This window comes from Phaethon aethereus (genome assembly GCF_964289735.1).
Source record: "Phaethon aethereus genome assembly, chromosome: 2".
NCBI classification, from domain to species: Eukaryota; Metazoa; Chordata; class Aves; order Phaethontiformes; family Phaethontidae; genus Phaethon; species Phaethon aethereus.
In genome coordinates, this window is record NC_138582.1 from 16,610,567 (window position 1) to 16,635,641 (window position 25,075).

The 25,075-nt window shown below is 37.9% G+C and overlaps 1 protein-coding gene across 1 annotated transcript in view; it reads left to right on the plus strand.

Moving 5' to 3' along the window:
- The window catches only part of EIF3H (eukaryotic translation initiation factor 3 subunit H), a gene marked incomplete at its 5' end in the record, with an annotated part of 88,809 nt that extends 64,065 nt beyond the window's left edge, over positions 1 to 24,744 (plus strand). The window contains 6 exons of the mRNA XM_082015252.1: positions 6,779 to 6,946; positions 8,457 to 8,556; positions 9,979 to 10,128; positions 18,591 to 18,711; positions 21,288 to 21,420; positions 24,486 to 24,744. Coding sequence (XP_081871378.1) covers positions 6,779 to 6,946; positions 8,457 to 8,556; positions 9,979 to 10,128; positions 18,591 to 18,711; positions 21,288 to 21,420; positions 24,486 to 24,583 — 770 coding nt within the window. The 3' untranslated portion in view covers positions 24,584 to 24,744. The remainder of the gene's footprint in view (positions 1 to 6,778; positions 6,947 to 8,456; positions 8,557 to 9,978; positions 10,129 to 18,590; positions 18,712 to 21,287; positions 21,421 to 24,485) is intronic.
- Between the last annotated feature and the right edge of the window lie 331 nt (positions 24,745 to 25,075).

Genomic DNA, 25,075 nt, shown 5'->3' on the forward strand with positions numbered 1-25,075 from the left:
AGTCACCTCTGAAAGCCACAAGGTAGTGGTGGGCAGTTACTGCCTGCATTGGTGTGGTGTCCCACACTCCAGGCCAGTTACCTCTGCCCCTACTGCCAAGCCTGTAGTCATCAACTCTGATGGAGACTATGCATGGGAACTGCTGTCTGAACTGGTAATAAATGACAGTCTGGAGCTATATGCTTACATCTTGGGTAAGTATCTCCAGACAGAAGCACTCCAAACATGTTGTTTTATTTTTATTATGTACCTGTTACTTTTCAGTATTCACCTACTGATTGCGATATCTCCTCTGGGTGTCCCGTGCTTTTTCTGTAGAGCACAATTAATATCACACAGTCCTGTAGTAAAACTAACATTGAATTGTGATCCAGGTTAAAAATGAATGAGCTCACTGAGCATACACAATGAATAGTTACTTTAGAGTTTTACCTCTTGTGTTTCTCCCTTTTCTTCTCATAAAATGAAGGGCTTTTTGCTTAACAAAGCATTAAGACACTAGCAAAGCCTCCATTTCTGTAAGGAGCATCTGCTTGTGGAAGACGGTTGGGCTTGCTCTTACTAGAGCAGTAGCATTGGTGGCATAGATGGAGGTGATTGCTACAGATTTGCTTTCAATTTATCCCTTAGTCTGTAAAGAAAATGCAGATTTGTAAAGCGTGCTTTTCAGATGGTGTGCAGTATCTCCACCACAGTTGCTAACTTACTGAAATATAACAATTCCTTAAGAAAAATTTAATCTGCTTTGGACAAGTATGTTCTGCCCTTTTTTTCATCCTTGAATTTAGCAATTAAAATGAAGTTGAATTAAGTCTTTTGACTCACTTTTGTTTTTGTGGTCTTGTGATTGACTATGACTCTTGGCCTTTTGCCTATTTTCAGGTGATTTTTTCCCATCCAGCTACTCACAGGTCCTGGTCTGCTTAGCTTCCAAGTTTAGAGGAGATCAGGTGCTTTCAGCCCAGTATAGCAAAAAGTGCATAAAATAGAGTACTGTTTTGTAACTTTGACTTGATATTTCAGAGGAGGAAATGGATATTATTGAGGAAGGCAATATTTACTTTTAATTTTTTTCTCCCTGAATAGGAGAATTGTTCAGTTACTGAGCTTGTGCGTTTGTCTTGGGCAAAGTGTGTGGGGGTTGGATATAGATAAAAATCTGCAAATATGTGCATGCATATGTGTTGCACACTTAAGCTTAAGAAATATATTTCAGCAGTATCTAAAGGCTATTTCAGACAAAACATTGCCTTTGCTGGAATTAACTGTGAATTCTTGTTTCTCCTTGCCTATCCTTTTTATTTGTTTTTTTAACCAGAATAAGTTGGTAGTGGTAGTAATTATATTTGTATCTTCACAACTGGAATTGTTATCAATAGATGCAGTCATTGTGATTCATCGTTTTTTAGACAATTAATTGAGATTGTGTGTGGAGGGAAACCAATTAATCTGTTCTCTCCATAATGCTCTGTGCTTAATTAAATTAAATAAATCAATTTTCCTTCTTTTCAAATGCACCCGCTGATTCCTTGAACCAGCATCTGCTAACTTGTTTTAGTCATTGAAGATACTGTCTGAAGCATACATGTGGTTTGGCAAAGCTTAATATGTATAGAAAAACCAGAATTTTTTGTGCTGCTAAAAAGTACCATGTAGTGTATAGCACTTGTTCAGTACGCATGCTACCACATGGTAGCACTTCAAAAGAGACAAATTATTGCCTTAAAAGTACTATCCTCATTAGTAGTGGTGCTATAAAAGGAATATTTTAGCTGTTTTTCAATATGGTTTGACCAGAATAACCGAAATTTGTCATGTTCACGTTGCCAGTTAAATTCAGAGAAGTGTCAGCACAGAGGCTGGATGCTGTTTCTTCTGTTTGTGTCCCTTAGAAAGTACGCCCAGTCTTGAGTAAATTTTAGTTAGTGACAACCCTAAGTTTTAGTTCATCTTCTGGATGCCCAGATTCTGCGAGGAAACAATATTCATCCTCAGATACTCCAGAGTTTTCCAGGAGGCTGTTGTGGCTGAGGGAGCAGTAAAGGTCTACTCGTGTTCTTGAATCTGTGACCTGCCCTCGTGAAGACATGTGTAACTTCTGCTGTTTGAGTTCGTAGTTTAAAGGACAAATTCATGAAACATGAGTCAAGACAAACACTTCATTGTGAAGTCCAGACTGAAGGCTATGAGATGTTTGTGGTTCAAAGCACAGAGTTGGTTGTTACCTCCTTTGGTAGTGCTGCCTGCATCCAGTGTTCACTGCAGCGAGCTGGGTGAGCAGCAGTGTAGAACCAGTCTACAGCACGTGGTACTGGGTATGAAGTTCTTCCACTTTGGTGGGGCTTGGCTTTTTAGGAGACATGTTGTTTGCTGCTCTTAAAACCAGATTTCTTAAGGCGTATCAACTTAAAATATGTTTTGGAAATTGAGGCCTTGAGCATCTGAGGTGCCATCAAATGTATTGCCTCCAGGCCATCTTTGATCAGGGTTTCACATGTCATAATATTTACCAGCAGTCTGAATGTGGCCGGGCTGAAATGCATCTCATCTGATGGTAACGATAACTATTTAAGGACTAAATTTTGGCAACAAGTACATTGATATGTGACCTTGTGAGAGCTGGATTTTAATGAACTGTTTATAAAAAAATAAATATAATAAAGTTTTAGTGACAAATACAATTGCATTGTATCAGGTTGCTACAAGAACGCTTGTTTTGGAAGCGTTTTAGAAATAAGCTGTTATTTCAAGAAGGATGTGAATTTGTCAGTTGTTTGTAAACTCTGGTGTCTTAGATATGTTTGCATTTTAAATTCAACACATGGACCTTTATTTTTTTTGTGCCTCAGTTGATTTGACCTATTCTTAAATTAGGTTTTCAAATAGGGAAGTTACTGATTGGGGATATTTTAAGGTATTTAGAGAACGTGGCTGCCTTGTCCTAGTGTTGAATGGGTCATCACATTAGTGTTCAGTTCTTGACCTTGTCTCTGATTTATTATATAATTTTGGGTATGTTATTTTTGTATTGGTAAAGTAGGGCATATACCTCCTATATGTTAAAGCCCAAATAAAGTTTCTAATGTTGCCAGTACTTTTTGGAAAAAGTGTTTACGTTATTTTAGAATTTTCTTTGATCTTTGACAAGAAGTTTGTTTAAAACATAGTGGAATTCAGGGGAAAAAAATACCCACCGAGCTACTGTAATAGGGTTTACTCTTTTCAGTGAAGGGATTTTGTTAGTACAAATTCATAGAAGTCAGTCATGTTCAAGCAAAACAACCATACTGTATAGTTTTGCACTTTTTCTGCTTTAGAAAAATTATAGCAACATTTTCTAGCTGCATAATCCCCCCCATTTGTTTGCAAACTAACCAAAAATTGCCCTTTTTAGAGGAAGGAGTTTGTTGTTTTTTTCAATAATAGCAAAAGAGAGAATCTTCTCTTTAAAAAAAAAAAAGAAAATCTACCCCAGAGAGGTGCTCAGGAGATGTATGGTGGCTTAGGAAACAGAGGCTGTGCGTTCTTAGTTGTAAGAAGCGCACTGAGAAGTGCAAGCATGTTAGCTTTCCTCATCGTAAGGACACTCATGAACAAATAATTTGCTTAAAAATATAGGTACACTGTATAAATGTGGGGGAGAAGAGGGAAGCATCCTGGTCTGGCTGTTCCCCTGCCCTTTTCCTTGCTTGCCTCAGTTCTGGGCACCGTCAGACTTAGTGGTACTTTTTAGTGGTACCTTTGCGGCGGTGGCTTGGGAAGGACTATGACTTGAAACAGTGGACTCTTCGTTAGAAGTAGTGCATGACCATCCCAAGTCCTAGCAGACTGAGGACTGGGTAGAAGGAGAGAGCTCTTGCATAGTCTGTGCTAAACGACTAGGTAAAAAGATGATGTTCTGTAGACAGGGCAAAAGATGTAAAGAAACAGTGGTAACAATATCAACAAAAGCAACTTGGGGGCTGTTACCCATTTGTGCAAGTTGGCAGCTTGTTGGAGCTATCTAGCTACTAATACATGTTATAAAGTATATATGTTTGGTTAAAAGAGTTTCCATTTCTCCCTGGTGGGGACTGCATCATGTTTTAATTTCTGCAGTTGTTTTCCCAAGGCAGAGATGTTAGCTATTGATGCTTTATTGGTTCTTTGAGATTTTTCCGCTATTGCCTTCATTATCATCTAACTGCGAACAGTCGTGAGAGGAGGAATTGCTGACTTGAAATCTGGATGGTTTTCAGTGAATCCTTTTTCTTGTAGATGATCCAGCTTACACTTATGTGCAGATACATATTGCTGGTTATACCGTGTTTAAGAAAAGAAATTGTCCTAGGACTTGGTTACCAGTTACCTCTCAGATGAACACTTTTAAGAGCATGATATAGCTTTATTCAAGTTTGTAAAAGATCTGGATATTTTCTTAGGGTATTCCCTCTCTTTAACATTGCACCTTTTAAGGGAGAAATTATATGAATGGGTCAACCACATGATTTTATAGGAATCTATAGATAAGTATCTCTTCCCCATCATTATGTGACCACCTCTACTTTGACGGTGTCCTCAGTTACAAAAGAATTGCCACTGCCAAGAGCAGTTTAGCTCAGCTATTTAAAAATCCACATTTAACTTAATTAAAAAAAAATGGTTTTATCTCTTTCAGCTGCTTTTGAAAATCCCTTTCTAGTTTTTCCTTTTCATGACTTAATTTGGCTAGAAAGAATCTAACCATGATTTCATGTTTTAGCACGTTGTGTCAAAAGCAAGTCTTACTTGCTTTCCACACAGATATATCTTTGAAAAGCTTCTTTTAACCAAAATAGTATATTCTAGCTACATTTAGTAAATGGATCATATGCTTTTTCAATTCAAAATCGTGGTCACAGCAGCAGTCTTTTAGTTCGTTCCAGCGGAGGTCTGCATTCTTCACGTTTTAATTATAAAATTTAAAAGCTAACATCTTCCCTCACAAAAAACCCTAATGAAACCTTTAAGTTTAAGGGCTGAACCTCTTTGACAAGCTAGATCTTAGCTTTGCTTCTGTGAGAAACATTGAGCTGCTACCTGCTAAAGCATCAGGGCTGCTGTGGAAGGAGTATACTTGAAACTGGCCACTCTTTCTGGAAGTTGCGCAATGAAAGTGGGATTAAAATTTAGTTTGATGTGGCAAAGGGGAAGGTTTTCATACTGACTTTAAAACAGCTGTTTGATCAGTTCTACTGGCTGTCTGTCCTGTAGATTTGCCTTAGAGACAGCCAAATGGTGCAGGCCTTTCCTTTGCTTGCAGTGTATTATCGGGTTTCAGACTGTAGCCTGGATGGTTTTGCTGTATTAGTTTTGGGGTGCTGTATTATCATGGTGTCTGATATGAAAGACAAATTGCAAGTAATTTCTATTAAGTTATTATGAAATAGAATGCAAGCACCAACATACATTGATGGAAAAAGTCTGCAAGGGTTTATGTAAGTGTACGTAGATTACTTTAAAAATACAGCCAGTAAGATATGGCAATTTAATGAAAAGAGCCAGCAGACTGCAGAATGTAGTTTGTGCTGTAAAGGTGATAAGTTGGAAAAATATTTGGCCAATCCTGAAAAATGTATCTTTAAAGAATATGTTTGGAATTTTTTTTTTCTTTTGAAAGGATATGAAGTGGGGTCTGAAAACGTAGCACACTCTGTCCTCTGATTAATTTATGTTGCTTTCTTTTATAATGAATATCATATTTTCATCTGCACAAGGAGAAGCCTTGAAAAAAATTAACAAAAATGAATGCATAGGAAGGGGTTGGGTTTTATCTTTGTAAATTTTGCAGCTGCAGACAAAGCTTGAGGATTGTGCAGTGTTGTGGCATTTGATTTCCTATCAGTTGGCTGTAAGTGTTAGTTCATCTGATAACCACGCTGAAATCTCTTTCCCTAAATTTAACAGCAGGCACAGTGTCTGTCTGTTTAAAAGGTCTGATAAATGATAAGGTGTGTTGATCTGCTCGATGGGATTATGTTAAACATTCCTGAATAGAATTCTGTTCCATCAAGGCAATCTGCTTGAATGAAGCATTTAGTAGAAACAGAATTTATGCGTTGGTACAATGAAACGTTACAACTGTTGGTGTAAAAAGCCTGACAGAAAATGTTCTCTACTGTCTAAGGTAACTTATTGTATATAAATACGTGTGTGTATTATATGTAATATATACATACATGCATACTTACACATTTATATACATCTAAAGAGAAGAAACTGTGGAAGAATTGAATATAAATGCAGTCAAAACTGTGACAGCTGGTCCCCCAAACCCTTAATACTGAAAATGTAGTTTTATATTGTGAAAAAGACATAAATAGTTTATCTTCTATTTCATATACTTATTAAATAATTCTCCTTTTGATTCCAAAAGTTATCTAATTCTGGACAGTATTACAGCTTAAATCACAATATTTCTTTGTTACTAAATGGTAAAATGTTACTGCTTAATGAAACCTTTTTTTATGAATGAGCAAGGTAATACACACTGTAAGTGATGTGTATCGCTTTCTTGATCACTTTAGCAATTAACTGCAGCTGAAAAAAGTTTGCTTACTCAGGCTAGTTGTACTCTCATTCTCTGAGGAAGCTCTGGCTTTTAATGAAGACAGTCCAGTGGTGAATAAACAAACTTCTACGCAGTTGCAAAAATGAAAATAAAATTAAATACAGTTTACTCATTTAATATCAAGGTCTCTCTCGAAATAGTACAGATTATGTACGTTTACTTTTTAAACATACTTCTTATTTAATCTAGTTCAATACCAGATGGAAATGATGCGAAGCCTTCGCCACGTAAACATTGATCATCTTCACGTTGGCTGGTACCAGTCCACGTACTATGGCTCTTTTGTCACTCGTGCCCTCCTGGACTCCCAGTTCAGTTACCAGCACGCAATTGAGGAGTCTGTAGTTCTCATTTACGGTTAGTATGAGGTTTCCTTTATTATTCTTTTCCCCTCTTAATATTATTACTACTATTTTTGTATTCTGTCTTTTGCCTGTAAGAGTAGCCTGGCAGGCCTTCTCGAGTAAATACCAACCCTGTGTCTACGGCAGCCTCAGCAGCAGCTAAGTCTAGACAGGGTTTCCTTCTTTCTGTTTATTTTTCTTGCTATCAGAGCCCTGATGTGTACGTTTTGGAATGCTGGAGTAGCTGCTTCATTTTTATTCCTTCATCTCCCCTCCCTCGTTGAAGGGGCTGGTGGAACCCGACCAGATGTCTAACAAACCCCGCTTGCTAGCGTGTCTGGCTCTGTACGTGACTGACCAATCATCGCACGAATTGCCAAGTTTTTTTTTTATACCTCTGACAGAAGCATACAAAACCTGGACTGTTTCTTAGCACAAAGATTTTTTTCTTTTCTGCCTATTTAATGGTGTTTCCTCAAGCTCTCCAGACCAGATGTTCTGTGCTGTATCAGAACCGTAGGCAATTTAACAGCTTTATAGCCTCCCCCTCCCCAAACACTCACAGTTTGCCATATCTGGCAGACTTGCATATAGTTTCCAGCTGAGAAGTAAATGTAACGTCCTGAGTATCTGTCAGAAAAAATACTAATGAATACGATCAATCTTATGAGCTGCCCCAAAATTGTTTCAGTATGTTAACAATTGGATTACAGTAAAGAACAAGTTGTTAAAGTATACTTATATTGGCTGGAAACATTGCATCATCAGACCTTGATGAATTTTCCACTTGTTTCAGTCTATTTTGGTTTTCATTTTATCACCGATTGCTAAAAGTTTTACTGTGTTAAGTTTCAGACAACATGAATGTTAACACAGCTTTTATTCTCATGTTGGCATGCTTCAGCCGTTATCATGCTGCAAGTGTTAAGCTTCTTTGTCCTAGGAATGTAACAGTTTGTTTAGAAAATTTCCCCCTAAATTCAGTAGAGTATAAGGCAAAACTGTTTTTTTTAATATACCAGTTACATTGTTACGCATGAAGCAGCAGGGCAACTTGACCTGAATTAGCTTATTGCTACTCTAAAATTACAATTTTTTTGTATATAATGTAGTTTAATGAATATTTTAATTTACTGCATAATGACTGGAGGGAAAAATTTTAGTTAAATGAGGTAGCTCTACATAAGTTCTGTGGATAGTTCATATGAAAGAAAAGAAAATGTGAGTTAGACCTTTAATGGGGAATTAATGTTTTGAGTAGAATGGGTCTAGATCCCCCCACGTTCTCCAAGATAAATGTATGTATTAGCTTCACCGTATGTAGTTGGATGTATTTTACATTTCAGTACAATAGGTTTACTTCTGCTATAGTGTCTTTTCTGTGTTGGTTGTCTTACTCTTTTTAATAGGACTACTTAGTAAATTTCCTCCTGTTTATGTCATTCAGATATTAAAAAAAAAAAAAAAAGGCAATCTGGGCTTAGTAATAATACGCTTCCTCCTTCCTCCATTTTTAATTATAGATCCCATTAAGACTGCCCAAGGGTCTTTGTCACTAAAGGCATATAGGCTGACTCCCAAACTGATGGAAGTTTGCAAAGAAAAAGACTTCTCTCCAGAAGCGTAAGTAACTTAAACAAATGTTTTCTCATAGGTTTTGCTGGATTATTTGGGAGGCAGAAGGATACGTGGGATGATGAAATACTGTATTTTAAAATGTTATGTAATAGTGTGTGCTGGGGAAGCGGGATGTATATGGATAAGCGGTAGACGTGCACTGATACGGTGGTCTGAGAAGGCATGAAAGTCTGTTTTGGGCATCTAAATAAGAGCTGAAGTGGTAGAACTTGAACGGATTTTGGAGAGGGTCAGCAGGCTGACTGTAAGGACCATGGTGAAGATAGCTGTATCTGGGAACAGAGTCAAAAATACAAAAAAAGAAATGGAGAAGGGGAAATAGCTGGTCTGTTTTTAAGCTCTTTTTTTCCAGAAAGAAAATTGACAGGTATTCTGGAATAGCTGTTCTTCTGTATTTATTCCAAATTAACTCCCCCATGTGGACACAATCTTCTGGAGTAAAGTAGGATAATTACTCTGTTTCAAAAGATTAGCCGCTTGTAATAGATGTAGGCCTTAGCTGTCATCTTTTTCCTCAAACAGCTTGGTGTTCAATGGCAAAAGCACAAGCACTTGTTCAACTTTCTTCGTTGAGGAAAAACGGAATCATTTCATTGTTTAGTGTCTAAGCATAACATTTCCATGATGAACAAACAAATCTGTGCTGAGTCAAAAAAAAGAAGGGGGGGCAGGAAGGCAAAAAGCAAAAGTTTTTATTCCAAAATCCAATATGCATACAAAGAAGCTAAGGATATATTTCCTTAGAAACTTATAGATCATGCCTTTATTTCCAGATTTTATGAAAGGTATTACTGTTTACTTTATTAAAAAGCAATAACAATAGTTTTTATATGTGTGTTGTAAAAGAAAAAAAAAACAAACACCCACACTGGAAATTTATATTTTAATATCCACTATGGAATTTAATTATTCCAAAATACACACTATTTTGTCAATCTAATTTTTGGTCAGTAAAACTTTAGTTATTCAGCTATTGGGGAAATTGTTTTTCATTGCTGTAGTTATGATTGTAAAGGTATTTCAGTGTCATGTGGTAACTAACTGTTCACTTCTATTTAAGAAACCCTGATGGCAGGGAAATCAGTAAAATATTTTGGAAGGGGCAGAGTTAATCCTGTCAGTACAGTCTTTTGCTGGAGGCTTTTTCATGTAAGTAATATATTAGCAAGCAAAGCAGCTGCTTGACTTCTGAGGGTTTTTCCTAGAGCAGCTTTTCCTAGTCTTTGTAAACGTGAGGTTTTGCCATGCAAATGCTCTCTTACCAAAACTTGACTCTTGTTTGATTCTGGAGCTATGAGAATCAAGGGTTTTTACAGAATTGCCGGTGGTTGTTGGAGCAACAATTCAACAAAAAGAACAAGAGAGTTTCTGGTTATATTAATAAATATTTTCAAACTTTTTTCACAGCTTGAAAAAAGCGAATATTGCTTATGAAAACATGTTTGAAGAAGTGCCCATTGTAATTAAGAATTCATACCTGATCAATGTGATGTTGTGGGAACTGGAAAAGAAATCTGCAGTAGCCGATAGACATGAATTGCTCAGTCTGGCTAGCAGGTAAGTACTTGTTACAATAATGGATGTATTTTTATTCGCTTTCCCAAACCACAGTTTAACACCTTGGGTGAAATCCCAGTCTTATTACAGTCCATGGAAGCTTTGCCTTGACTTTTAATGGGGTTAAGACTTTACCCTTCATGTTCTTTTGCTGAAGGAAAATCTGCCTGGTGAAACTATAGCATTAGATTCAAGGACTAAATTCAGTCTGTAATCTGCATATACTTGTAGTGTATAATCTTTTCAGTAGTGTATATTTCTTCAAGAAAATACCGGCATTCAGAAATTTCAGGCAGATTGATCTGGAAATAAAAATTGTTTTTGTTAAATATTCCATAAGTAATTCTATAAATTATTTGGAAAAAAAAAATCTCATTTGTTCCACGTTGGTAGCAGGATGCCTTTGAAAATAAAATAATAAAGCCTCTATCTGAGAAACTGGCAAAAATGCATAGACTGATTGTCATGACAGCCAGCATTCATGATATCAGAAATTGTGTACAAGTTTGTAGAATGATCTTCTCATAAGTTTATCTAAGAATAACTTTTTGTTCTTCTAGCACTTTGCCCTGAAAATATATTTATGATAACAAAGTAGGCACAACCTCTAGCAGTATGATCAGAAGTGTAGTGGTTCTTAAATCTTACACAACACAGTACAGTTAATTGGATTATTACTGGGATGACCAAAACAACCAGATACACAAAATGATACAATATCTTGTTGCATGTAGAAAGTGGGATGTATTCACCAATATTTTTTTGGGGTGTAACACTTTCTTCTTATGTCAAGATATTGTCTACCAAGTTTCTGATCCCTTCTGAATCTGACAACCAAGTTAGCTGAATACTAGTGGCCTCTTTCCTCTTTTCTTTTTCCTTTTTTTTCTGTGCAGCACACTCCTCTGCCCCCCCATCATGTAAGGCTGTTGTTAATGGATCCATATTGCTAGTGGTCCATATGTTACCTGAGTTAGCAGAAATTTTCCACTCTGTTTTCTTTACTTGAGCTTATGTGCATGTACTGAGGGATCTGATAGCTTTTAGAGAAATTGGTCAAGAGAGAACATGTATAGGGTTGAACCGTGTCAGGGAATTTACAGATGTTGCAAGAGATACTTAGTCAATAATTTTGTCCAGTGAAGTTGTGACTTTGCACCTTGGAATTAATGAAGTGAAGAATTTTTGCTGAGATGTTCAGTCTGCTTGACTCTGCGGGCTTTCTGTCAGGCTCTTTCCTTGGTCAAAGATCACAAAGCTTTTACCATCTGAGGAGAGGGTGGGCACTGGATGTAGGAGATGACAGTGGTTCCTCCTTTACTGTGAAAAGGACTGTGCCTAGGATACAGCAGATTTCCAAGTGATCTGACAGCATTGTCCTTGATTGTTTCTATGGATTTACTCCTGTAAAAAGGCTTGGGCTTACCCAGCACCCTGGATCCTAGCACAGGCTGCTGCTAGTCATGCAATACAATTCTGGAAATGGAAATTAATTTGAACAGATCACAAACCACAGTTGAAGTTTTTCATCAGCTTTGCATCCTGCGTAGTAACTGCTCTGTACCTCTGCCCTGACTCAAGATAGAAGATAAGAACTGTACAACTTAATTTCCTTTCTGGAATGATGGTGTTAATAGCCCGGTACAAGACAGGCTTTTGTGTTTGTCCTCATATCAGTAAACAGAATAAGTGAACAAGAAAAACATAAGCCCAAAAGAAAAAGGAAACTTCATAATTGGTGTTTAGGAACCCTTCACAACAGGAAAAAAAGGGATTAACTTTATTCTTAGTGCATCGAAGTTTCTTTTCAATGGGTCTCTTCTTGGAGTGGTACAGCTCTGCTCTTGAGGCTGACACAGGTGGAACTGGATTCTTGGTAAACCTGGTTAAAAGTGCCTTTTCAATTAAGTGTGTTTCTTTGAACTTACTCAGTTACTGTCCTATATACTGGCAGCAATTTCTTGAGCTTATTGAAGTCTAGAATTTCCCACTAATGGGGAATTAATTCAACAGATTCATCAGTTTTCAGAGGTATTTGTGAATTATATCTCCTGGACTGACTTTCCTGGCAGCATTCTTCTGGCTCACCTGCTCTATTTGAGGAACTCAGAGTGCTTAGTTTGGTTTGGAGGAGAGAAAGTTTTGGAAATTACCCCAATCGGTTTATTTGGAGGTTTTTATATGTGTCTCTTCAAAATAATAATTTGATAACCAGGGAGGTTACATTTGGTGATATCTTACACTGGTATAACTCCACAACTGCCCAATTAAAACATTTTAATGCTTGTTTATTCAAGGTAGGATGACTTATACTGCCTGCTGAAATATTTAACTAGCTTTTACTTGAATTCAACTACGAAGATTTCTTTGTCAAAGAATATATTGCCTGAAGTAGGGGAGTTCAAACCCCCACTATTCTGGAGGTTTCTTTCCCTTTGCATTTCCTTATTTTTGTCTTTGAATAGTTGTGGCTAAAATATTTCAGATATCAACTTTTAATTTTGGTGCATATCCTCCTCACTTAACTTTGCTGTTGTAGAATTAGTTGGCAGTAACTAAGGCTACTTTGGTTTTGGGGTGGGTTTTTTTTTGCTTGTTTTGTTTTTTTAAGAGTTTGGGGTTGGTTGGGCTTTTTGGGGGTTTTTTTTGGTCTTTTGGGAGCATCCCTGAACCTTTTTTAATCTTCTGAAGCAATGGTTTTGGCAATGAAGTTATTTACCCGTAGTTGTTCTCTGGAGAGCTGGAGAGTTTGTTTCATCAAGATTCTCACATGTTCAGCCACCCACCTTGTCTGAGTTTGAAGCTGTACCTGTTTAAGATACTTTGTCTGCACCTTAATATCTTTCTCCTTTTGAAGTACATTTGTGATAATTGTGTAAAGTAGTTTACTTTTTTGGGCATAAATTTGTGTTTCTCTTGTGAAATCTGAATTGACTGGAATATTCTAGGGAAAGAAGTTGAAGGCAGAATAGCACAAGGCTAGCAAGTAATAGCAAGTAAAGGCCTTTTGCTCAAACTGTTATACTGCTACCCTTAAGGACCAAAATGTCTTGAAGACCTTGGAGTACTGCCAGTCTTTTGATAGAGACTCAAGAATTAAAATCCTGTCAGATAATGTTCCAGATCTTCAGAGAAATAATTACAACCAACTTTGCCATTCTCATCCATCTCTTCCCTATTCTATTGATGATCTAGTTTAAATTAAAAAAAGCTTTTTTGTGGTCTAGCTTCATAATAGGGTTGTTCTATAATATCTCAATTTGTCTCGAGCAATTTTTCTAATAGTGTGCGTCAGTAGAAGCAAACATGTGCTGAACATTTACTGCAGTAACATCTACTTGGCAGATATATTTTTCAAACATCAGATGCAGTATTTTTGCAAAAGTGACATAAGGAGGGTTACTTTGGCTTTTGAAAACAATATTAACCTTTATACATTGTACTGCTTATTCAGAAATCTCAATGTGCTTAACGGATTATTAAGATAATTATGAAAATCTCTAATTTGCAGATGGGGGAAGCTGACACAGAGAGGGTAAATGTGTTGCCCAAAGGCACACATCAAAGTCGGAGTAGAAAAGGGAATGGAGCTCAAGACTCCTGACTTACATATCTCATTCAAACAAAATCCTCTTAAAAAGAGCACAGGTTGAACTAGGGCTGAAATGCTGAGATGTAAACAAGTTCTGCAAAGCGGTGGGAATGTTCCTTAGAAATATTTAATCAAAAAGATGGGCTTTGCCCAGCAGTACCTCTCTAATCCACCCAAAACTGTTCCCACCAGGAGGAGAAATGATGCACAGGGTGGCATCTTTCTCAAAAACCAGTGACTCTGAGAGGGGCCTTAGTAAAGCTATGGAAAGTGGAGAAACTGAGCAGCAGATACAGCATTTCCTTACGTCTCCTCTCGCTGCTCCCTGTTCTCATCTTCCTTAGCCAGGGTGCAAGCAAAATGAAATAAATGAGGGGCTCCATTTATGGTGATTGTAAGCAAGTTTAGGGGACCATCTTTTTTTGGACACCTCCAGCTTCAGAATTGTTATACCCAAAAATGTCATTCAGATCATGGAGGCTGGGTGCCCCTGCTCCCTCCTGGGCCGGCGCAGGTGGGTGGGCTTCTCCAAAAGTGCAAGCCAAGGCCCATGAGCTCTGTGTAGAGACAGTTAAAACTAATGAGCAGGACATGGGAAGCTGAGAACAGTGTGAACTGCTGCCTCTGAAGCTTTGGTATCTGACTCGAGACTGCATTTTGGGTGTTTCAAACCTTTAGCGAGTGTGTGTCTGGAGTCCCTTCCTGATTAAAGATTCTGAAGTAAATGTGGGCTTCATGTGTAGTTCCCCATTATGAATCCTACAGAAGCGGAGCCAGTTTGAGGTTCCAGCCCCAGCTGCTTGCATCATTCCTCCCCACTACCCCCATTTCATCTCTACACCCCTCCCACCCTCAAAGATTTTTATTCCCTCATCTGTTTCAGAATATGGCTGTACAAATAGCTTTGTGGAATAGTCTGGTGGAAAAAGTCAGGCTCCCACTCTTCCCTTCCAGCCTTTCCCTCAGCCTCCCTGAAAAAAAAAAAAAAGAAACCCCAACAGAGGGTGTTTTTGCATTTACATTAGACTATTTCACTGAAAGAGTTTGAAGTGTGCCCACACAAACAGCTGAATCCATACAGCTGAGAGTGCTGTAATCCTTGGGCAAAGAGGGAGGGAGAGGCAGGAAGATGGTGATGCTGGAACCTCTTAAACTGGCTTTGCCGGCAACAGCAAACTGCACCTTTGCTCTCCTTAAAATATATCTGCAAAGGGAAGCTCTGGTGGTACTAGCATACTCTCAGGAAGAGGGAGACTTGCATTTGGGTCTCTTAGCCAGGTCCGTATCCTAACAGGATGCCCTCGTGTAGTGAGTGATCCATGAGTTTAGTTAATGTATAGTTGTTGCTTTCTCCTTCCGTGGATGCTAGACCATAACACCACCAAATGCAAGGCTCACCAGCAAGAAGAACAAGACAGAAAGTACCATGACTGTTACCTGCAGATTAGGCTACTCTGTTCACAGGTTCCTGTTTCTCACCCTCAGAATTATTTGACCTTTGTATTTGATAATTGTTAAACAAGGAATCGGAAGTATACCTGTGTGTCAAGGACTTGATTTCCTATCTGCCCTTTTGGGTGAAGGACTGTACCCTGTCAAGTATAAGGCTGTTACAGCAAGAATGCACTACACAAGAAATCTCTTTGCAGGCTATACTTTCCAGTCTGTTTTATTTTTTCTTTTCTCTAAACAGACTTTGATAGTTTCCCTTTGATAGTTTGTATGTGTTTGTCCTTTTTTGGCTTTTTTTATTATGTTAGCCAAGCTACACAGGTAAGTCTCAAATGATAAATTTCTGGAAGTTTTATAGGTCACTCACTACAGGAGGAGGAGTGCTTTCACATTAGAGAATTTCTTCATCAGATGTGTAAGAATCCACATGACAGATATTTTTTTGACTGTCCTAACTGCAGGAGAAGCTTCATTCTTTTTTTTCCCCTTGTATTATCTATATTTCTCCCTTAAAAAGAACACAGTCCCCGTATGTGGACTTTCTGATGCTTAGTATGATAGCAATTCTACAGCTGATTCCCACCCCCCCACCCCCCCCCAAGATTCACTGATACCTGAGGTGTGGTGGTCTCCTGGTGCTATTTTAAGGTGGAGCTATGTCTTTTAGTTCAGTTCAAGAGTGTGCTCAGATCATCACCACTGGGTGATCTCGGACCTGATTGTTTCAGATGAAACTAAACTGAAAATAGGCTTTAGGAGGATACCCACTGTGTTTCAGCCACTAATGGGCTTTCAGGTCACTGGACCGCATCAGAACTAGTGATAACAAATCCCCCTGAAACACATATAGCATGGACGTTGGTTTCTTAGCACCAGCTGTTTTGCTTTATAGGTCTGTTCCTGTTGGTCTACACTACTCGCTAATCTAAATGTAAACTCGATTTAATTCACTGTTTCGCTGAATCAGCTGACTGAAATGCATCCATTGAAAATGCAGTTTCTTTATTACCGATGGCCTCAGAACAACAACAAATGCAAGTGCTGAGCTCCACGTTGTCTACATTTGACTATCACAGAGCCTTGTAGGAAAGTGAGTCTTGATGGGGATGTGAGCAGCATTTACTGCCCCCACCCTTATTTTAAAAATGTTTATTTGGGGTTTTTTAGTTGCATTGGCACATAGAGGGCATTTAGGTACTTAGCAGTGTGATCTTTGAGATCTGCTGTAGGGGAGTGCACAAGGTAAGGAGGTGCCTAAAAGAGCGTTTGGGCTAAGTAACTGTATGATGAGACTTACGGGCTGGAGCAATGCAATTTAACTTCCTAAATCTCACCAGAATAAACTTCAACTGAATAAAACTTGCTTAAACATTGTATATATACATTTTTACAAACTACTTCCTGTTGGTCTTTCTATTTTTTTTAAGAGATGGAGAAAAAAAGGGTATCAACTACATGAGAACTGAGGAAAAAGTTGGTCCTGTATTTGCAGCATACTTATCACTTCATGTCTCAGTTCACATCTGTTTAAGTTATCTGTTTTTAGCTTTTTGTTTCCCTGGCAATGAGAGCAAACACTATATTACTGCAACTTCTAACAATAACTCTCTGTTTCTGTATTCTGCTGTACTAAGCTAGTCCCAAAGAGATTCACATAAAATCATTCTTTGTAACGAGCTACATTTCATATGGACGCTATCTGTAAAATAATTATGTCCACATACCTTACAAGGCTATTAGTGTGTACCTACATAGGCATTTCTGATAATACCCAGTTCTAACACTAACTTTTTATAGAGTTTATATTATACAAAACTGAAAATATGCACACCCCTACCCATGGCACTGTTCCACAGTTCTAAATACCACGTGCTTGAATTGAACCAAAAAAACCCCCAAGAAGTTTAAAAATAATTATTATAGTGGCACCTTACTTGCTGCTGTGTAGCTGAAGTCCTCCTCACCATCTGCCCCTGTATGCAACTGAGATTTAAAACTCTGGCTTGTAAATAAATTGTGGTCTGAAGTTACTGATACAGCCTTTTGTACAGTGAGCAGGCAGCTCAGCTAGTGAAATAGCTGTCCTAGTCCTCGGAGAGAAGGGTGTCTTTAGCTACGTTCTCAGCAGGTATCCTCTAGTGCCTCAGTACATTACCAGCTTCTGTCTCCAGCTATGAATTCTGTGGATTTGGGGAATAATTTATGCTTAAAAAGGAACATACATAGTATTACTTAGGTGGCTCCCTTTTCACTTTATGCCTGTCTCTTTCAGTTAGAATTTCCACAGTCTGTAGGCTGTATAGGGTGGTGGGAATGCATTGTAAAAGGCACAAAGAATCTCGGATAACCTGGAGCAGCAGTGACTGAAGGATATGATTCTGACATAGAGTGCACCAAACCTTTTATTTGAAAGAAACTCTCATGAATAGTAGTGGATTTCATTTGAGGAGGAGAAGGATGGAGTCTAGCTTTCTGGGTCCTTGGTCTTCAGCCAAGTAGGACTCGGTAAAGCCTAGATTGGAGCCAACAAACTAGCTTCTGATCAAAGGGATTGATAGAGAGCAGTAAGTATTCTTCTTTTACTGCACTACCCTGTAAACACAATTTAGGATGAATACTGTCTCCATGGGCACCAACCTAAAAACTTCCAAAACTTTAACTTGGAAGCTATACCTTAAGTTGAACATTCCTGCAAAATACTGAATCCATTGCTAAAAATGGTTACAATAAAAGTTGTTTAACAGACTGCTTTTGTCTGGCCAAGGCAGTAGATCGCATAACTGGAACTGGACGCACCCAGCCTAGCTGCTTCCATGTTGCCTATGGTATGGAATGTGAAGCTGGCTGGACTGGACACAACACTCCCTCTCAACAGCTAAGATCAAGGAATGTCTGCTGAACTTCCAGGCATGGTTTGATAGACTAGTTAATGAGATGGAGTTCTGAAGAATATGTAACTATCCCTGTAGAGATAGTTAAGTATTCGTGAAAAAGCCGGCAGTAACTTGAAACCAAACTCTTTGAACACATCTCCTGGAACATTGTTCGGGGTTGCATGTCACAAAAGCATCAGAGTTTCTTTTTTAAACGTTTGACCTGCATCTGTAATGACAGTAAATTCACACAAGGCATTGTTTTTTTTCATAACTATGAGGTTATTTTTCATAACTATGAGGTTCTGTGCAAAGACCAAAACACTTAAATATGGTATTTGCAATGTGGCGAAGATGCTAGAGGAAAAGATGCCAGGTAAGGTATCATCAACTAAATATATGAACATAGATAGCCAGGAACTTAAAAATTTACAAACTGTGCCATTAGTACAGAAATGCCGGTCAAGTGACTTGAAATTAATTTTAAATTTTAAATCTTTCTTTTTAGTAACTTCATTCTTTCATGAATGTTTCTTGTATTTCAGTAATCACCTAGGGAAGAGTCTGCAGCTGCTGATGGACAGAGTGGATGAGATGAGCCAAGACATTGTTAAATACAATACCTACCTGAGGAATGTAAGCAAACAGCAGCAGCAGAAACACCAGGTTGGTAACCAGGATGGAAAACCTGAATGAGAGGACTTTTTTCCCACAAAATACAGCTTGGGTGGTGTTATTTAGGACAAGTGAATTTGCATCTAAGCAAGATAAAATTCTTACAGAAACTTATCCATTAAGTAGACCTAGAAAATGTGCTAGTCAGTGCGGAATTATCAAATGGTTTGCTTCTGCTGACATGTAGTGCGGATTGGTCTTTCTTTGCTATTTTACATGTTTGTTAGTGATTTATGATAATTCAAAATCATTGATAAATATTCTGTGGACACAGGGTTTAGAGTTTTAGTAAATGAAATGAAAGAGCTGAAGCTGAAGTGAATTATTCCAAAACAAACCATGTTTTAATACCATCACATGAAGTTATGCATCTAGAAATAAACATAGTCCATATTTAAAAGACAGCGGACTCTTCTCTGCTTGGAAATTACATTTTAGTCATGTTTTGTATCAGTAGATAGTGATACTGATCAGATGATGCTGACTTTTAATTCCTGATGCCAAAGGGCATCTTTAAAATACAGAACAGTCTGATTAGAGAATACTGAGTATGGAGAGACCGACTGCTGCTTGAGCAGAGAGGTTGGAAAAGGTGATCTCCAGAGGTCGCTTCCAACCTCAGCCATTCTGTGATTTGGAGATGGTATTACTTTATTGGTTGTTTCTGCATTTGATAAAGCAATATTGTGTCTAATTATAGAAGAATGCTGGTAAATTGGAAAAAAGCACTACAAGAATGATTTAAAAGCCTGGAAAGCAGATCTTAGTGAACGCAATTCACTTCACATGATAAATTAAGTTAGCAAGTGACTTGCTTACTCAAGAAGTACCTGCATAAAAAATAAATTTGAACTCTTAATTTAGCCGGCAGAGATATGACAAGATTCAATATTGGCCAACTGAAAATGGGCCAGGACACTTTAAAGATAAAATATTGCAGGTATTGCTACACAAAGTAGCTAATTATTAAAAAGAGCACCTGTGGTTCATGTGAAATGCTTCATCACTGACTATTTTAGAATCAAAATGGGCTGCTTTTTCACTTAAGTGAAGTGTAGCTTGAACAGGGAGTACTTTAGGGAAGCAGCACATGATCAGTGGTCTCTCATGGCTTTGTGATTCCTGAGGACATAGAAGCTTCATGCATGTTATCTTCAGAAAATTTATTTTCCTTTGCTGCCTGATTTGAATAGAAAGATGGCATCCACTTCAAAGTTTTTTCTTAATAACAAGGGGGTCTATTTATTTTGAAAAGCAGAGCGAAGTAGGTTCCATGGTGTCTCACTTCATTTCTTTACTAACTATAGCTGCTTTAGTAGTGGCTCGTTGCAGCATAGTTAGTGGTCTTAACTTCATTTTTAAAATGGAGCAATTGTGATTAAAAGCAAGCCGTTTCAATAGAGGATAATAGGCAGACTGCTGAGAAGTGAATGGGGTAATGCAAAGAAAGAAGAAACTACATGCAATTCACATACAAATATGGGCATTTAAGATTTTATTTTTAACATTGTCCAAAAACATGTATTTGTCACTACTACTGGAAAAAAAATTACTTCATTTGAGTATGCCACCAAGTAGGAACTGTTTTGAGACTCTTAAATGTATCTGTGCCTAAGTGAGTGATAGAAAACACCCTGTACTCTTTGGCCTGTTTATTTTAAAGGGGTTTTTTTGGTGTTGAATATGAAGTCTTTGATAGACAAGCCTTACAACTAGTTCCTGGCTGTGACATACAATAGGAAATCTCATATATGTGTTTTTGAATGCGTGTACTTCTGCAAGAACTCCAATAGCTGAAGAAATAGTTTGCCTTAATTTTTACAAAGTTTGAGTAATCTACATGGCGAAGGCAAGCACTGAAAACAAATCTCATTTTTTAATTTTTTTTTTTTTTTTTAAAATAGCAGAATAATTTCTACAAACTGCTACTGTACTGTATCCTCTGGTAACCCACAAAGAAATGGCATCGAAATGGCAGAATATCTAAATAACTGGAATGGAGAAATGAACTGTTATGCTTTGTTTCAGCCACTACTTTGTTCTCAGTTTAGAGATAATATTTTTTTGGCTTAAAATACCTTTTTTAATCAAGTTCTCTTCCCCTTTCACATTAATACTGTTTTGACCTTTAACATGCATAAAATTGAGTATTTCTGGTTTGTATAACTATTTGAAGTAATGGCTTCTCATACCTACATATTCCAACCTTGTTTTCCTTTTTTTGCATGATGAAATTGAGGCTTTTATCTACCGTGCTGTATCTTTGCCATCAGATACAGAATTTATCTATGAAAAAATTTTAAACATTAACCCCACCACCTCAGTACCACATAATTTTCCAGTGCCTCACTTATTTAAGGTGCCAGCTTGGGGCAGGAAATGCTTTTTATCAGTGAGTTGAAATAAACTGTGAATTGCATTTGTGTTATTTGAAATAAACTGAATTGTATTGAATAAGTATAATTTTTAAAACATACTTGCTGGTTAGGTAAAGAACATCTGAAAAGAAAACCTTTTTGCTGCTTTGGAAGTCTTGTTGCATTCTGTTTCTGTTGCTTTATTTTCAGTACCAGCAGAGACGTCAGCAAGAAAATATACAGCGTCAAAGCCGAGGAGAAGCCCCTCTTCCTGAGGAGGATATCAATAAACTTTTTAAACCACCACAGCCACCTCCAAGAATGGAGTCACTCCTTATTGCAGGTAACATTCTAGCAGCCTCTTCTACTCACCTTTTCATATATGAATGTTAGCTTGGGAAAAAGTGCAGTTGTTACCTTGGAAAACATCTTAATTTTCCATTACCTTTGCCATTATGGTGTGATATTTTGACATTAGTAGTATTCCAAATACTGTTCTTCATTTGGTCAAAGGCAGTGATTTCAACCTGTGATCTACAGCCCTAGTGTCTGAAGTATTTAAAAATAAAAAAGAAGTAGCTAAGAAAACCAACCTTATTGCTAGTAAGAAAGGAATAGAAAGGAAGCTTCCACACATAGAAGGATTTTAAACCATCTGGGTAAGTTGCCATGTGTCGTGGTTTAGCCCCAGCCAGCAACTACACACCACGCAGCCGCTCGCTCACTCCCCCACGGTGGCATGGGGGAGAGAATTGGAAGAGTAAAAGTGAGGAAACTCATGGTTTAAGATAAAGACAGTTTAATAAGTAAAGCAAAAGCCGTGCACGCAAGCAAAGCAAAACAAGGAATTTGTTCACCACTCCCCATGGGCAGGCAGGTGTTCAGCCATCTCCAGGGAAGCAGGGCTCCGTCACGCGTAATGGTTTCTTGGGAAGACAGACGCCATAACTCCGAACGTCCCTCCACCCCTTCCTCCTTCTTTGTCCCAGCTTTATATACTGAGCATGATGTTATATGGTATGGAATATCTCTTTGGCCAGCCTGGGTCAGCTGTCCTGGCTGTGTCCCCTCCCAGCTTCCCGTGCACCCCCAGCCTGCTCGCTGCAGGCCAGCATGAGAAGCTGGACTGTCCTTGACTACTTAGCAACAACTCAAAACATCAGCACTTTATCAACATTTTCTCATCCCAAATCCAAAACATAGCCTCATGCTAGCTTCTATGAAGAAAATTAACTCTACCCTGGCTGAAACCAGGACACCATGTTACCCATGCAGATATGAACATATGTAATCTTTTGAAAGCAAGCCACTGTGTTTAACCAGAATGGCTGCATAAAGCTTTAAACTCGATATATGGAGACTTTCTCCCTTTATTTCTTATTTTACAACGGTATCTAGCTCCTGCTGGACCATCTGAGCCTCCTGGGTTGATGGGAAAGGGCAGAAGCTGCAGCCAGAGCCTTTTCCTGGCTCCGTTCTGAGAGGGTGAAATGGGATTTTAAAGGAGAGCTGGAGAAATGGCCCACAGAGCAGGCTTTCTGCACGAATGGGTGTAGCAGCTACTGCAGTCAATAAGCTGCTCCCTGCACTCGTCCCCCAGCTCCTCCCGCAGCTCCAGAAGTGAGGGGGCTGCACAGATGAGAGGCAGGAATAAGCTGTTTGGGCTGGAGCCACCGATTCAGAGCAGAGCACTTGTCTGCAGCCCTAAGTTACTGATAATATACCCTGTTGCAGCAGCTGAGAAGATTTTACTTTTAATTTCACACTTAATTGGGATAATTTCTTTGATTTCTATGGCCAGAGTTTTAGGGAAACCACCCCCACCTTCCTGCACCCCAAGGTGAATGAAAATGTAAACGGCAGCAAAGCACAGGTGTAGGTCCCACCATCCCGATTTTCTCAGTTTACTGGTATGCTGCAGTACGTAGCCACAGTTTGATACAAAAGTCAGTGCCTGTCCTGTGCCTCTTGGAAGGGTAAAAAATATCTGGGACCACACAATGGCAACAGAGAAAAATAACCAAAAACTTAGATGACCTGCTAAGTAATCTAAATTTGGAAAATGTCATGAGAAAGGAAGTTGTGTAACTATGGCAGGCTTTTTGTATCAGTTAGATATCAACCTGCTTTGTACCGAGAGAAAATTAATCCAAAGTCCTGGTAATTTAGGATACAGAAAAGAGCTTTTGACATTAAAAAAAAAAAAAAGTGAATTTGAACTACCACTCTTAAATTTGGGAGTGACCGAGAGATTATTATTTTAATGCATTAATACTGTTTCACATTGTAATAAGTGCTGCTTTTAGAAGAAATAGTGCTCTTGATTTATTATTCCTTCCAGAGTCTTTAAAAAAAACCCGATTGTTTTCATAGTTTTTACCAGTTAATGAATCCTAGCAGCATTAAAGTATTTAAACATTCAGCTTTAGCATAGCTTAAAAATGCAACAGAAGTGTATAAGTGTGTACACGTGTGTTTTATGAAAGTGATAGCTTAGGATGAATCATCTCTTATAAGAGGAGGAATTGAAAACAATTATACTTAAAGGAAAAAACAGTTTGCAGCCAAAGCAGTCTCCTCATTTTTTCTTTTGCCATTGTCAGGGGAAGAATTGAAAGCATCCACTTCAACTTAGATGAAGTAAAGCTTGTGGATAAAGAATAAAACTTAGCTCTTTTGTCTCTGAGGCATTTAAAAACTTTTAAAGTAGAGCATTAAATTGAGAGTTTATTGGCCTTCTAAAGACTCTTAATTTTGATTAAACTGGCTTCGTGTTTTGCTATTCCTAGCTAACAAGGGAAATAACTTGTAGCAGTACATGTATAAAAATGTTTGATGGGCATGTTTGATTTGTAAAGCACTGACGAGTCTTCATACCCTGATGATTTTTGAAATAGCTAATAAAGTGAAATATTAGGTGGAAAAAAAGGCTAGCAAAATGTCAAACAGGAGTACCACAATACTCGTTTTGCTACTGAAAAATATTTGTTACGAATGCTCTAATAGGGAGAGCAGATGCATAAGAATAAAACTGAAATTCAGTCTTGTAGTATTTTTAGAGCAACTAAATTGAACAATTAATGTCATTAAGCTTCCAATACAGCAGCAAGAATTGTTTATTCTTTTTATTGTCATTATGTCTTTTCAGAAATTGTACGTAATAGAATTGTAGGAAAATTAAGGGGGGTTTGAGCATACCTGTTCTGCTAATATAGCTGCTGCTTCTTCCCAAACCTATTTGGGAATACTGAAAATGTAAAATTTTCAGTATAGAGTACTTGAGCTGTTTTGGTTGCTTCTCCATATAAATCATGAATGATTCACGTTTGGCTTTTTAAATATGATGTTCTAGGATGTCTTTCTGAATTTCAAAACTGACAAAAGCTTTCTCTTCTTTCCTATTGACAGGTCAAATTAATACCTACTGCCAGAATATTAAGGAGTTCAATGCACAGAACCTGGGCAAGCTTTTCATGGCTCAGGCTCTCCAAGATTACAACAACTGAAGAAACTTTACTGTAGCCCTCAACAGGAAAAGTTATTTACAGTTTTATACTGTTCATGATCCTCTTGAAAATTTAGTGTATTGGGAAAAGAGTCTTGTAAAACAGTCACCTTGGTTTGGGTAGAATTCTCCTGTAAGAAAAATAAAGGCAAATTTTAATGATATTTTAGTATTTCCTTATTTGTTGGCCCTATTGGACTGGAATTTTCTGTGGTCACTCAGGTTTTCTAAATGTTTGGCAGTTATTCATGTTTAGTCATAGCAAATAATACAGGTTTTATTTAACTTGGAATCTGAAATAAAAACAAATTATTACAAATGTTCAGTATAGCTGACTTCACAGAAGAAATTTAACATTTCCCAGTTTTGGTTGAGAACTTACAACCATAATATGCTAGTAACTTGGAGCAGTTGCTCAAGACTGGTGTGATGGACCTTCCATATCACAAATATTTCATAGGTTTCACATTTGGAACATACAAAACTAGTGTTA